This window comes from Rhincodon typus, chromosome 33, assembly GCF_021869965.1.
Source record: "Rhincodon typus isolate 14 chromosome 33, sRhiTyp1.1, whole genome shotgun sequence".
Taxonomy (NCBI): Eukaryota; Metazoa; Chordata; class Chondrichthyes; order Orectolobiformes; family Rhincodontidae; genus Rhincodon; species Rhincodon typus.
Window position 1 is genome coordinate 26,274,895 of NC_063364.1, and position 14,501 is coordinate 26,289,395.

Genomic DNA, 14,501 nt, shown 5'->3' on the forward strand with positions numbered 1-14,501 from the left:
AAAGCAGTATAATTTACCATGCATACCAAGTCAATATTTGAATGTAACTCTTTACTGTTACTGATTTCTCATGCAAACTGGCAACCTGTCTTTCCACAGCCTGTTATTTATTTCCATAATATTCAAATTTCTAGCAGAAATGATCTATGTATCTCCCACTCTGGTGAAACATAAATCCTACTTTCACATCGAAGAGATCTTAGTAAATTAGCAGTTCTAATCTAAAGCTCCTATACACCTGAAATAGCCAGAAGAGAAACCTATCATTCAAGGATATTTTCAATTCAAAGCCAGAGCTGGCCTATTGCCACGTGCTTTAAAGAACAGGGAAGGATGCACCATTATCTACATTAAATGAAGATTCTGCATTCATCTCACCTCCTTTTTTCCAAATCCGGGAGTCAATCACTTTCTCAATGGTTTCACTGTCATCATTCTCCTCTCGTGCTGGTTCGCCTGTAACTTCGATGAGATCATCTGAATCAGTCTCAAAATCATCATCTTCTTTATAACTGAAAACACAATGATAGTCAGATTATAAAAAGTCAACATCCACTGCCCTGGGGACTGCAATTAAATCCTTTCTAAGCTCAGAAAAGGGTTGCTGCACAGTTCCCATGATTATCGATCCTCATCTCCCACTTCAGGAAGTGGTGAGGAAAGTAGAGCGATCATTGTTATTCTCAAATTAGCATGGTGAATCAAATGCTTAGAAACATGATGGTAGGGACTGAATTAGAGGGCTAACAACTGTCCAGGCACAAATCTCGAGAAGCAGTAAGATGAGATGTATCAGTAAGGTGCATTCAAGCCAAAGCCTCAAGTGCCCCCAAAATGACAAAGACCCTTTGAGGTTGAGACCTGGCATTCACTAGGAATAAAATGAATGTAGTGTTGCATCATTTAAATAAATTGCTCACTATGCATGAGCTTTGTAAACTTAAAAAGTTCTTCCCGTATTTTTTTCTAACTTTTCTCCCTCAAAGGTCGATGGATGCAGTTCTACCAGGTGTAGTGGCCATTTAGTGCCATATCTGTCGAGACAATTCCTAGTTATTATCTATTCCAGACATTGAATGAGTTTATAACTGACCAATTTCAACCCAATCCCAACCAAAAAAAATTAAAACAGCAAGCATGAAATGGCCCAGGTAAGGTATATTCAGAATACTGGATATGAATAAAGAGCTACATATATATGAGAAAAACCACAAGAGCAACCTCCTGACACTAATTAGTCAAAATGATCTGTCAGACAGGGCAGTGGAGTCCCCGGTTGTCAACTACAGTGGTACGACATAGGAATAAATTTCACACAAGTGAACTGCACACACCAATGCAGCTAAGCAACAGAACCGTACCAAGGCTACAGACTTCACAAGCGTGTAAGCACGGTTCACTGGGACACTTAGAATCTGATAAAGGATTGTGCCATTGGGGTCTACCTGCCATTGACATTTCTCATTCTAAGCTCACTGACCAATAAGAAAAATACACACCCCATCAGCATCTCCAGCAAAGTTTGATTTAATCTCACTGACCCCTGACGATGACTTACTCAGTTCACATTGAAATTTTCAAAGGTGATTAGAAGGACTTTCAGACTAAGTTACAGACTCCACTAACCTCACATTTTTAGTTACACATTTGCGGGTCTGGCGTTTGGGAGTGTCGTCATCGTCATCATCGTCAGAAGAATCCCTTCTCCTTTTCTTTCCCCTCCGAGTCTTTTGCCTTTTACCTTGAGTCCTGGCTGGCGGTCTAGGAAAATTACAATCGTCAGTAGACAGAGATTCCTAAACAATGAGTATTACTAACACATAGACAGCCTATTGCTAAGGTCACCGTGCTCTTCTTTCATTCGCAGATTGGTCTGAGGTCCCACGATGGCGTTTCCTATTGGTCAATTTGGGACCTGTGCCTTCTTGATGCATTATTAATAATGTGGAGAAAAGTATTCAGGATATAATCCCAAAAGCTGCAGGTGGCAAAATTTGCAAGTGCAGCAACAAGTGAGAAGGCTAGTGACAGGCTCCAGAGGTCTCTCAGAGACCACTGAAATGGCTAAACAAATGGCATAAGAAATTTAATGCAGAGAACTATCTTTCTTAAGTTGTTCCTGGAAAACAGACTTTGCTGGCAAAGCCAACATCTCTAATTTTCCTTCAGAAGGAGACGGTATAACACCTTGAACTGTAGTCCTGAACAGTTTGATTACAAGTATTAGGATGCTCAGGGAGGAGTTCTACGAATTGGACCCAACGATAGCAGAGAAACGGCGATATAATTCCACATCAGAATGGTGAGTGCTTCGAAAGAGAACTTGCAGGTGGGGATGTGAAGCAATTTACTTTAGCAAGAAGAATTGGTACATTATGCAGTGTACACTACAATAATAGAAACTACAAAAACAGAGAAAGCTGGATGTTATGTTCCCAAGTCACTGAGGATGATGGTAGGTCAAATTGAAAAGATTGTTAAAAAGACATCAGAATCCTGAATTTTTTAAATAAAGCAAACTCTTTGTTAACCAGCACCTATGGGACCAGGATGATCAAATATTCCAGACATTCAAGAGGTTCACATAACCTGAGTAAACCCTGACCAAGCAAAACTTTGAGACACCAACATTCCTCAAAAGATCTATTTAAAAACGTCAATACACCCCCTAAAATCAATGTGAAAATACACATTAAATAACAGAAATGTAAGGGATGCAGGTATACACAATACTATTGTACTTGATTTACAGCACAAATACTCGAGAATTGCAGCACTTGAGTTTTATAATTTTTGCCAGTTCATCAAGAGAGCCTGCTGATAAGATGCAGGTAAAAACAAAGTTTGCTGTAGTAGTGCAAGAGTGCAAAAGCAAACAAATTGCATCAAATTTCCAGTAAAGAAAAAACTGGTTGGGCCACAGTATCAGGGCACATTTCAGAAAGGACGTCAGGGCTTCAGAGGGAATGCAGAGATTTACTACCATGGTGTCAGAAGTGCAGGATTTCGTTACATGGATAAACTAGCAAAATTGGGGTTGTATGCCTTCAAGCCCACGAAGTTACATGGTGGTTTAATATAGTTGTACAAAATTTTGCGGTTTGGCGAAGCGTGGAAAGAAACACTAGTCCAGGGGCTGAAGGTTGGGTGACCAGAAGACTGAGGCTCTAAGGTGACTGGCCCAAAAAAAACAGGAACACAAAAGGAGGGGGGAAAAAATGATTTGTTATTATTTGGAAATGATGGATCCAACAGCAATCGTTAAAAGGGAACTAGATAATAACTGGAAGAGAATTTGTGAGGCCATGCAGGAAGAACAGTGAAATTGTAGTGAAATGGAATGCTCTTCCAAAGGGCTGGCACAGGCCAGTTATGATCTATACTTCTTCCTGACGGCACGGTAGCTCACTTGTTAGCATTGCTGCCTCAACGCCAGGGTGCCGGGTTCGATCCCAATCCTCAGTAAACCATCTGTGTGGAGTTTGCACATTCTCCATGTCTGCGTGTGTTTCCTCCCAATCCAAAGATGGGCAGGATAGGTGCATTAGCCATGGTAAATCCAGACGAGATGGATCTACGTCTGATGTTCTTTGGCATGGACTCAATGGGCAGAATGGCCTGCTTCCGCACTGTAGCGATTCTATGAGTTACAATTAGAGATGTTGGCCTTGACAGTGAAGACCACTTTCCAAGAACAAACTGAGAACAAAGGTACTTCTCCACATTCAAGCTAACTTAACACGTGTTTAGGCATTTCATTGAGCAGCTTAATTCTGAGCTGAATCATGCTTTGTTTCTTAGTAAGAGGGTGCAAGGGAACAAATGTGTGTGAATCAGTGGGAGTGCACAATACAATGAATCACAACCATTTGAAGAGAAAAGTAAATGTACAGACTACAAACTTCTGACGATTTCAGTTTGAAAAATAAATCCAGGATCTGATCAGAGGAGGGCAATTACTTTTAATGACTTTAAAACCACTGGTTTTGCATTTAACAGCATACAGCAAAGCTTTTCCAAGTCAACTGTCAGCAAAAAACCATCTGGGAGGTGAGAAAAGCCTCCAATAATTATTTTCAAAATCAACAGAAATCTGAAAAAAATGGTTATGAACAGTGCAATGATGTACAGTTGTCCTAACAAAATTCACTGCAACAAGCACAAAAGACACTGCAACAACAAAAACAGAAGTTGCTGGAAAATCTCAAGCAGGTCTGGCAGCATCTGTGGAGAGAAATCTGAGAAAAATCTGTTCTAAGGAGCGTCACTCTACCTGATACTTTAACTCAGATTTCTCTCCACAGATGCTGCCAGATGTGCTGAGCTTTTCCAGCAATTTCTGTTTTTGTTTCTGATTTCCAGCATTCAGAGTTCTTTTGGTTTTTACAAACAATACTGCCCCAAGCTCACCTTCTGGTAACTGGTCGACGGGCTCGGACTTTTCTTTCAGGCTCACTTTCAGCGCTGCTAGCTACTTCTTCCTCCTCCTCATCTTCATCTTCCTCCTCCTCCTCCTCCTCCTCATCTTCACCTTCTTTTTCCTCCTCCTCATCTTCATTCTCAGATACTGCACTTTTCCAGCTGACACAGACAATCAAATATTTACTTACACGTGAGAGTAGCCACAATGCAAAGACACGGCATCGGTCAAAATGAACAAACAGGAATGTCTGTCTTGGGCCCACCTTAGCACTGCAGTAATGAAATACAGTTTAGCAGGGAGAAGGGGGGAGCCTGTACACGCAGTTAATGTGGTGCATGTTTACTTGGCTCAATACGCACATATTTACAACAATTTGTTTCACTGCCAATACCACAAGACAGACCTTTAAACAAAAGCAGGAGTAAGACAGAAAATGCTGCACGTACTCATATCAGTCAATATGAGAGAGAGAACATTTCAATTTTGTTTTTACTCCTTTCATATTTTGACCATTTTGTCGTGTATACTTCCGTAAATTTCTATCTATATTCCAAATTATCACCAATCTGGAGAATCCCTTTGAAAATCACTCGTGGATGAGAAGCCTCAGTTGGACTTTGCAAGGGGCCATTTAAATTGGAATATATTACAGCAGATTTATAGGATTTCTAGCAAATTTGAACCAATAGCGACTTGCCTTTACCCGTTTAACATGTTGCAATACCGACAGCAACATATTGCACACTCTTAGATAAGACAAAGAGGTTCTTAATCTTGCATGAAAAGGGTGATGACCTTCCCAGATCCTGCTCAAATGCATCTCCCTGGTGCAAATGTCTGAGCAGCAGCTGGGGTCACATCACTTAACTTCTCATGAGGGACATTGCAAATACAAAGAAAAAGAGCCTTATGCTACACATTTAATCTCAGCTAATCCCAACGTCAGCCTGGTTGATGGGTTAACATTTAACAAATGTTCATTTAGCCTATCCTGCGTCTGACCTGAAAGTACCTGATGTAGACACTGGCTGCCTGAAATTAAATGTGCCCCATTCACCAGAACCCACACAAAACTGATAGAGAACACAAGAGATCATACTTGGTCCCTGCTATCAATTATATCACATACATTCAACACAAGCTCATCAGCATGCACATATCTGAAGGACTCACTTAGCAGCTCTCCTCCTTCCTCGTCGCCCGACAGTCTCATTCTCAGAGTTTTCACTGCTCTGTTTGAAAAGGAAAGGTTGTACATCAGTGTTGCAGCCCATTTTCCCCCTACACCCATGTACAATCTCCCAACCCTTATCCCTGAACATCACCTCAGCAAACTTCATGGATACAGAGCAAACTGATGAACGTTTTGCTCCAATGGACATTCTTGTAGGAGAGGCAGCACTTACAATACACTGGATGCTTCCTCATCAAAACTCAGTACATTGACAAAATCGCTATCTATGTAGTGTGCCTCTTGCAAGTTAGTGGCTCTTGCTCAACTCTGTTCCCATTCTCTTTCACCTGTCATCCGCATCTCCGAAACCAGATTCCAACACCCCCACCTTCCCATTAATTTCAGGTTTCTGCACACTCCAAGCCACTCTGTTGACACAAACAAACAGTTTCATGATAGCAGCTCTGCCGTTTCATGAAAACCTGGTCTGACACTGTACAAAGGTGAAGACTAAGGGGGTTAAACAGTGAAAAACCAAACCATGAGCGAGGGTTAAAAAAAAGTGAACTTCTGCAGTTCACCTCCCAATGGGAGAGTATCTTAAAAGTAACTTGACTCAAAAAATATGTCCCCTTTGAACAATCACTGCACACAGAATGCATCTGCTGCAACTTTAAAATTTATGATAAAATTCTCAGATAAATCCGCAGAACTGCTGCATTCTGATTGCAAACCTATCCTTCCCTACAGCGTACTTAAAAGAAAACGTTTCACAACCAAACTCGGTTCTAAGGCTGTTTGTTAGTTTCTCGCTCATAAGTTGATAAGATTTCGTTTTTAGAAAAAAAAGCACTTTACCAAAAAGCAAATCTCCCCACGACTGGAAACAAACTCTTCAAACACTGATTCAGGCAGATCAGGTGAACTTGACATGGGATCAGGTCCTAGAAAATTACTTAAGAATTCGGCCAACTACTTCGTTGAAGGTTAGACTGCAAAAGAAGCAGATCTGTGCAGAAGAGTAAACTGCGTAACAGAGACTGCACTTAAAATAGTAATCTGGTTCATTGGAAGTTCTCTGGGATGTGCTGAGGTGCTACATAAATGCTTCAGAGAGGCAAGCATTGTGCAGATAGAATCCAGAGATTGCATCAATGAGGCAATTTGACACTTAACCAACAAAAGTTATTAAAGTTATTAGTGTCCCATACATTTCACACTGAGGAGCAGCTTCAGAGTAGAACTGTATTACTAAACATAGAATGTCTGTCCTTATCCATTAAAGGTTTACACTCCTTTCCCATTTATGTTTGAATGATGACTCACAAACAACTGGTCACCCAAAGTATGACTGGAATCCTACCATGAGTACCTTACCTACTGAAGGGGAGGAAGAGGAGGAAAAGGAGGCTTGCGAACTTGGTGGTGGAAAAGTTGACCTTCAGATGAGAAACTGCAGTGAGACGGTGCTGAATTGTCAGATTGAGGAATAATCGAGATAAGAACCAACTTGGGTTCCTGTATGTCTCAACACACAAAATAAAGTTCACTGTGACGTTTAAAAATCGTACAGATCAGAGATGTAACACTTCATCTCTGCCCGTGCTTAGGAGGTGGACTGCAACCAGGGTAGCAGAGAAAGTGATGCAACGGGCTTCCACGCTTCCTTCCGCGGAGGAAAAGGGGGAGATGAAATTGCTAGACTTCTGGCAGTCAAAGTGCTCCATCTAGTTCCACACGAAGAATATGGTCACTTGGGAGATAAATCAGAGAATACAATGCCTGTGAAACGGGTTCTACCTACAGAAGAAAACTATGTTGGAGAGCTTTGGACAGGACAGGAATGGGGGAGAGGGAACAAATGAGTGCAGCAAAGTGAAGAAAGAAATCCTATTAGCTGCATTGTGAAGAATGGGAATAAAGTAAAGGATGAGGGCACCGACTTAAGGGCATATTACTGTGGTAGATGCTGGCTTAACATAAAACTTTTATGACTGCACTCTACACTAATAATGTAGCGCAATCCCTTCAATTGTTACAACAGATTCAAAAAATTCCAACCATTACTGCTGGTATTAAACCTTCACAGAAAATGTTAGGAAATGACTATGTGTTGTCATTATGAAGGTGGTCACTGAATGCTCAGTTTTAAATACTCAATTTTCTCCACTACTCACCCCAGGTCCAGCGTTAAGTCGAGCCGGTTCCTGTCTGCTGCGGTTTGACCTCCTAACCCCATAAACATCTGGATATTCTTCCCACATCTGCAATATAAACAGACCACCATAAGGCCTGCACCCTCCCACCACTTTAATTATACTACAGTTTAATAGAAAAATTAAAAACATGTCTTAGTTAGTTAGAATATTAAGAAAACCACGGTTTGAAATAGGATTTTTAGAACTGTTTGAGGATATCCTATTTAGAACTATTTATATTTTCAAGTAAAACAGTTCTACCATGAAAACAAAAAAGACAACAACTGTTGTGCAAACTGATGTACTTCTGGGATCCAAATAACTTTAAGAAAATGGTCAAATACAGAAAATATCAACACCAGTAAGTTATATGAAAAGTGCCCTTATGCCAATAAGTTTTAATGCCGTGGTCATGTCTCAAATCATTACCACCTCTAGCACTTCATGAAGTTGCAATGCCTGACAATAGGCCCTCTCTACAAAGAAACTGAATTTGAATGATCAAAATTTGCAACTGTGTCACAAACGATCACAGTACAGAACTATCATGACTTAGCCTGAAATGAAGAGGAAACAGCCATTGCATACATAAATTTCACAGGTCCATCATTATTTCTTTGAGCATTGATTGAGAAACAACGGCAGGAAATTTAACAAGGTTATCCCCTCAAAGTATTCCTGAGACCAATTCCCGGCACTAAAAATATGTCATTTTCATTCTGAGATCATTCAGGCACATTTCAGTGTTAAACTGTTTTTATCAAACCCTTTCTTCTATCTGGAACAAACCTCAGAGAAATTGATCTGATTTCATGGTGTTAAGTGGCAGAAGCTTCTCTTCACAATGCAAATGACAAGAAATCCATACTAGGTCATGCATGCCACGTGATTTGAAACCACGCCCTTCTCACAGCTACCCAAGCCCCATCTCAAACATCACCTGTGGTTGCTCAGGCCAACTTTCAGAGGCAGGGCTTCTTATTACACGATTGAGATCCCAAAAATCAAAATGCAGGCAACGCCAAAAGTGAACAGAGCAGATGATGATCAGGGTTTGGGTTACCCAAACTTTGCTCCAATATTAGCAAACTGAGAAAGCCGTTTCCACTGCAGAATGAACAGAATTAACCCACACTGTTTCTAAAAATTTTTTACTGTAGGTGCAATGTTATTAATGTTTTACAATTATATAATTTTTACTAGTTTTTACTGCAAGTGAGGTGCAACATGCACTTAATAATTGCACTCCAATGAAAAGCCATGACAACTTTGGAAAAGAGGTATTGAAGATGTGGATTTTCTTTTGCAGAAGTCTGAGATTGCTTGGGAAGTGAACCACTTTTTGGAAAGCTCACTGCCTCTTAATGTGATAATTTTCGAATTGTGCAATAGGTGGTTACTTTTCATGAGAATCTCGCCATGGTAACTGTATCAGGGATTCCAGGTTGTGGAACAGGGAGAAATCCAAATTTGCCCTCGCCAAAATTCCATGTATATCCACTTTCCAGTCCAAATGTTGTGGGCCAAATACCGCTCATCTTGGGAAAATGCTCTGATCAGGCAATTCTTTTCCTTCCTTCAGGATTTTCTAGTGCCTGTGGTCAGCATTCACAGCACCTTAAATAACAGCAACACAAGTGTGCACATGATGGGCTCACTTTGTAAGAAACATGTCAGCACTCAATGGCATGTTCATGTCACTGACCTTTCAGCTTAAGCTGAAGAGAGCACTTGTACAGACAAAGCTCACAGACACAGAGTGCAGTGACCTAGTGGTATTATTGCTGGTCTTTTAATCCTGAGACCCAGGTAATGTTCTAGAGACCCGGTTCGAATCCCACCATGGCAGATAGTGGAATTTGGATTCAATAAATAAAAATCTAGAACTAAGAGTCTATTGATGACCATGAATCCATTGCAGATTGTTGGGGAAAAACTGCATCTGGTCACTAAAGTCCTTTAGGGAAGGAAACTGCCCTCCGTACCTGGTCTGGCCTACATGTGACTCCAGACCTACAGCAATGTGGTTGACTTTGAATTGCCCTCTGGGCAATTGTGGAATGGGCATTAAATACTGGACTAGCCAGCTATGCCCTCATCTTGTGAATGAATTAATAAAAAGAAAATTGTAGACTGGGAACCTCTCTCCTGGCTAGTGAGTAGACAGCACAGAGTTGTGGAAGAAACAGGCAGTGAATGCTGAGGTTCTTCCACATCCCCAGAGCTGCTTATAGTTAAGGCTTCTATATTTTTAGATGCAGGCTGCCCAAAGCTTTCTGTGATAGATGACTGCACAGTTTAGTTTCTCAAATTGAACTCAGTTTTTTATTTGTGGTAAAATACCTGAGATTTTCAATGAATTTATCACCGCCTTATCATTAAATACTAGTTTTATTAGGATATGCTAAACACAAGAAAATTCCATGAATAATACAAAGACAATCTATCCTTCTCTATGAGAACAGCAGACCACGCTGAGCTCTTATATCTTAATTATAATGGAGGTGGCAAACTCCCAGTTATTCTCTAAAAAGGTACCTTTTTAACATCCGCTATCCTCTCCTTCTTACTCAGTGGCTTGTCCTTGTTCTCCGTGGCAGCTTGTTGCAGCTTGGACACTGCCGATTCACTTTCCGATTCAGATTGCGATTCCGATGATTCCGAACTGCTATTATTGGATTCGCTTCCTTGCTCACTTTCCGACTGACTGCCTGATTCTGATCCTGAGGCAGAGTGGTTGGATTCTTCTGAAGCAGAGTTGCTGAGAAATGAAAAGAGAACATGAGCACAGCTCGGTCACTCCACACTCACTCCGATGTATAAAGCGTCTTGGTTTCTACCCTCCACCACCTCCCCCAGCCTTGTAGACACTCATTACAAATGGAGAGTCAAACCCAAAAAGTGAATCACGATAACTACTTAATGCATTTGTAATCTGTTTCGAGGGAACGTTAACGGAGTTGGGCTCAGAAGATTTCCTCAGATGGTTCCAAGACAATCTTGAAGAACATTCCGAGGTGGCAGACAACTTCCTATCATGAGGGGATCACATATCCAAGGACACAAATTTGGAGTAAGAAAGGAAGAAGCTACAGTTCCTGCAGCCAAAAACTAATAAATAAATAAATTACAGGATTGGTGATATAAACCAACAGTATTGAAGGTGTCAAGTAAAAAAAACCTGGAGAAAGAATAAGCTGAGGTATATGGTGCAAAATGGGCTCTTCTCTCAAAACGATACACAGGTTTAGTGGGCCAAATTATTGCTGCTACAAAGATTGTTGGACATTCTGCCACTTTTACCCCAGGCTCTTCCACTTCTGAAATTACTGACCTGGCATTCCACAGGTGCTCCAGGTCCTCAGGAATCTTTGACAAGTAACCATTCACCTTTAAGGCTGAAGACACAGCCAAGTCCAAACTGGCCTTCAACAGAGTCAATAGAAAAGACCTTTCTAAATCAGTTTCAGTGTGCCAACATGCTGTAATGTTCATCCATAATATGGAGCAGGCACCAATGGTGCCAGATACTACTGCACCAACATCTTAACTAGCAGGTAAGTGCTTTACAGTGGCACTTCCTATACTTGGTCAGGGTTATATTAAAATATGCATACTTCCCCTTCCCAATAATTTTCAGGATTTAATATCAGACTTGACCCAGAAAACACAACCTGTGTTGCAATTTTTATTCCGAGTCCAGGCAAATCTCCGAGGTAAATGAAGCAGCTATTCTCAAATTTCAAATATAATTTGTTTTATTGAGTTGAGTGATTAACTGTCCAGGAAAAGGCTGGCTCTCACACTGCCAAAACATTTCTAAGAAAGGGAAAGGATTATTTCTCGCAGGTATCAAAGCCACATCCCGTGAAATGAATAAAAAAAAATTCTGGCGAAGAATTTGGGGCAAGAATGAGGCACACATGGAGAACTCATGCAAGAGGCAGCTCCAAAGGACACAGGGAAACAGATAAAGAGTGAGGAGATAAAAAACTCAGAAAAACAAAACCATGGAAATAACAGAATGAAAAAAAAACACAAGGCAAATAGACAGACTAAGACATATAGATGCACAGTCACAGTGAAGGGCTTCTACTTTCGTTCTCCATCCATATTACAGAAAAGCAAGTAGAACCTGGTTTAAAAACGCATGAACCCTGGAAAGACATTCTTTTTGTCAATAACGTACTCCTGAAAAAAATAATAGGAAGGAAGTGAAACATCACCAGTTAGGAGCAGCAGGAAAAACAGGAAAACAAAGATTTAAACTTTTTAAGCCCAGTGGACATCACTGCAAGCCCGGCATTTGTTAATTGTCCCTGAACTGAACAGTGTTCTAGCCCATGTCAGAGGATAGTGTAGGAGGCAGAGGACAGAGAGGTCAATGTGAAAACAGGGTGTAGAATTAAATTGACAGACGCACAGATCACTTGTGGTGGTGCAGGTTAATCAGGCTACCAAGCACAGACAAATTACTAGTGTTCATGCCTAATGGGATCAAACAGTAGAGCAGACATAATTTGTGGAGTACTGTTATCAGATCTCGTCACCGTATTATATCGAAAGGAGACTGAGACACATGAGCAAGGTGCAAAACTGATTTACTAGAAATGATAACAGAAGAGGGGTTTGCATCAGCTGAGTTTATAAAGGCAGGGTGTCCCTAGAAAAAACAAGAGATTTTCGCATCTACAAAACGTTTTTATTTGGTAGGAGGAGGGATGATATTTCCATTAGCAGGCGAGTCCAGAACTAGAAGCCATAAAGGTAAGATGGTCACTGGTAACTCCAACTGATAATTAAGATAATTCTTTGCAGACAATTTGCTATCAAAGGATAATAAAGACCACTATCAAAGGATAATAAAGACCACTATCAAAGGATAATAAAGACCACTATCAAAGGATAATAAAGACCACTATCAAGTTTACACTTAAGTGACAAGGCAGAAAGGAGTAGACACACTGATGAGGTAGATCAATGTGAAAATTGGTGGAGCTGTGGAGAGTGAGGAAAATTATCAAGGGACACAGAACAATATGGATCAGTTGGAAAGTTGGGTGGAGAAAGGGCACATGGAGTTTAATCCAGACAAGTGTGAGGTGATACATCTTGGGAAGGCAAATGCAGAGGAAAGTATACAGTAAGTGGCAGGACCCTTAGGAGCATTGATACAGAGAGAGATCTTGGGATGCAAGTCCATAACTCCCTGAAAGTGGCAAAACAAGTGGACAAGGTGGTAAAGACTGCGTATGGCATGCTTGCATTCAATGGTCAGGGCATTGAGTATAGAAGTTGGAAAATCATGTTGCAGCTGTATAAAACTTTACTTATGCCACACTTGGAGACAGGTGTGCAGTTCTGGTCACCACACTATATGAAGAATGTAGAGGCTTTAAACAGGGTGCAAAAAATGGTTTACCAGGATATTGCCTGGATTGGAATGTATTTCCTGTAAGAGGAGGTTGGACAAGCTTGGGATTGTTTTTGCAACAGCAGAGGCTGAGGGGCAACCTGATAGAAGCATATTATGAGAGGCATGACAGGGTGGGTAGTCAGAGTCTTTTTCCCCCCCCCAGAGTGTAATGTCAAACACTACGGGGCATAACTTTAAGTTGAGAGGATGAAAGTTGAAAGGAGAGGAGAGGGGAATGTTTTTTAGACAGAGGGTGGTAAGTGTCTGCAACACACTGCTGGGGGAAGTGGTAAAAGCAGATACAATAACATTATTTCAGAGGCAGAGATTACAGGATACTGAGCATGTGCAGACAGATCGAATTAGTTTGGAATGGCACTATGGTCGGTACAGGTTGATGGGCCGAAGGGCCAGCTCATGTTGTTCTGTTCGATATAGACGAAAATGAATGGGAGATGGTTCTTGTGGAGTAAAAACACCGTGATGGACACATTAGCCATAACAATTTGTTGGTGATATATCATCTGCCTGTAAACCACATAAAGAGTTCATTTATCTCAGTTGCTGAGCAGAGGTCTAACTAGACTGGAGTGATATCCTTTGCATTTTTGAAACTAATTTTGATAGCATGATGATGTTATAGTGCCAACACAGTAATGAGATGTTAGCCAATGTCACTTCGTATCTTATCAGCGCCTCCTTGCTGCCAAGCCAAAACCTGACACTGAAGTCACAATTATTTTTATCGCTTTATCACTGGATCTGATCATAGTGGTTGAATTCAGAGCTCAATTCACATAATTGTGGTTTATATTAACATACAACTTTAAAGGAATGCTGTATTTGTAACCATGACACAGATCTTGCTGCGTACTGTTTATAAAAACATGCACCATCCATTAGAGCCAGTATGGCTCTATAACAGATGTGATGGGGATGTGAACTTTGCCCTGTTCACTCATATGCCCTCAGTCATGGTGTTGGAGGTCAGCGATGTGCATTGTAAGATGCAGCATGGCTCAGTGGTTAACACTGCTGCCTCACAGCGCCAGAGGCCTGGGTTCGATTCCTCAGGCGATTGTCTGTGTGGAGTTTGCATGTTCTCCCCATGTTTCTCTGGGTGCTCCGGTTTCTTCCCACAATCCAAAGGTTAGGTGGATTGGCCATGTTAAATTACCCGTAGCGTCCCAGGATGTGCAGGCTATGTGGATTAGCCATGGGAAATGTAGAGTTACAGGGATAAGGTGGGGATGGAGGGGAGGGTGGGGATGGAGGGGAGGGTGGGGATGG

General features: G+C 41.1%; 1 protein-coding gene across 3 annotated transcripts in view; it reads right to left on the reverse strand.

Annotated features, from left to right (window-relative positions):
- chd2 (chromodomain helicase DNA binding protein 2) overlaps window positions 1–14,501 on the reverse strand; it is a 96,979-nt gene that overhangs the window by 60,775 nt on the left and 21,703 nt on the right. For 2 of the 3 annotated variants that reach the window (XM_020528740.2, XM_048616110.1), the window contains 6 exons: window positions 10,334–10,556; window positions 7,775–7,861; window positions 5,597–5,655; window positions 4,411–4,581; window positions 1,627–1,761; window positions 379–512 (listed from right to left, as the gene is read on the reverse strand). In XM_020528740.2, coding sequence (XP_020384329.1) covers window positions 379–512; window positions 1,627–1,761; window positions 4,411–4,581; window positions 5,597–5,655; window positions 7,775–7,861; window positions 10,334–10,556 — 809 coding nt within the window. The remainder of the gene's footprint in view (window positions 1–378; window positions 513–1,626; window positions 1,762–4,410; window positions 4,582–5,596; window positions 5,656–7,774; window positions 7,862–10,333; window positions 10,557–14,501) is intronic. The other variant, XM_020528749.2, reaches the window with a different exon arrangement.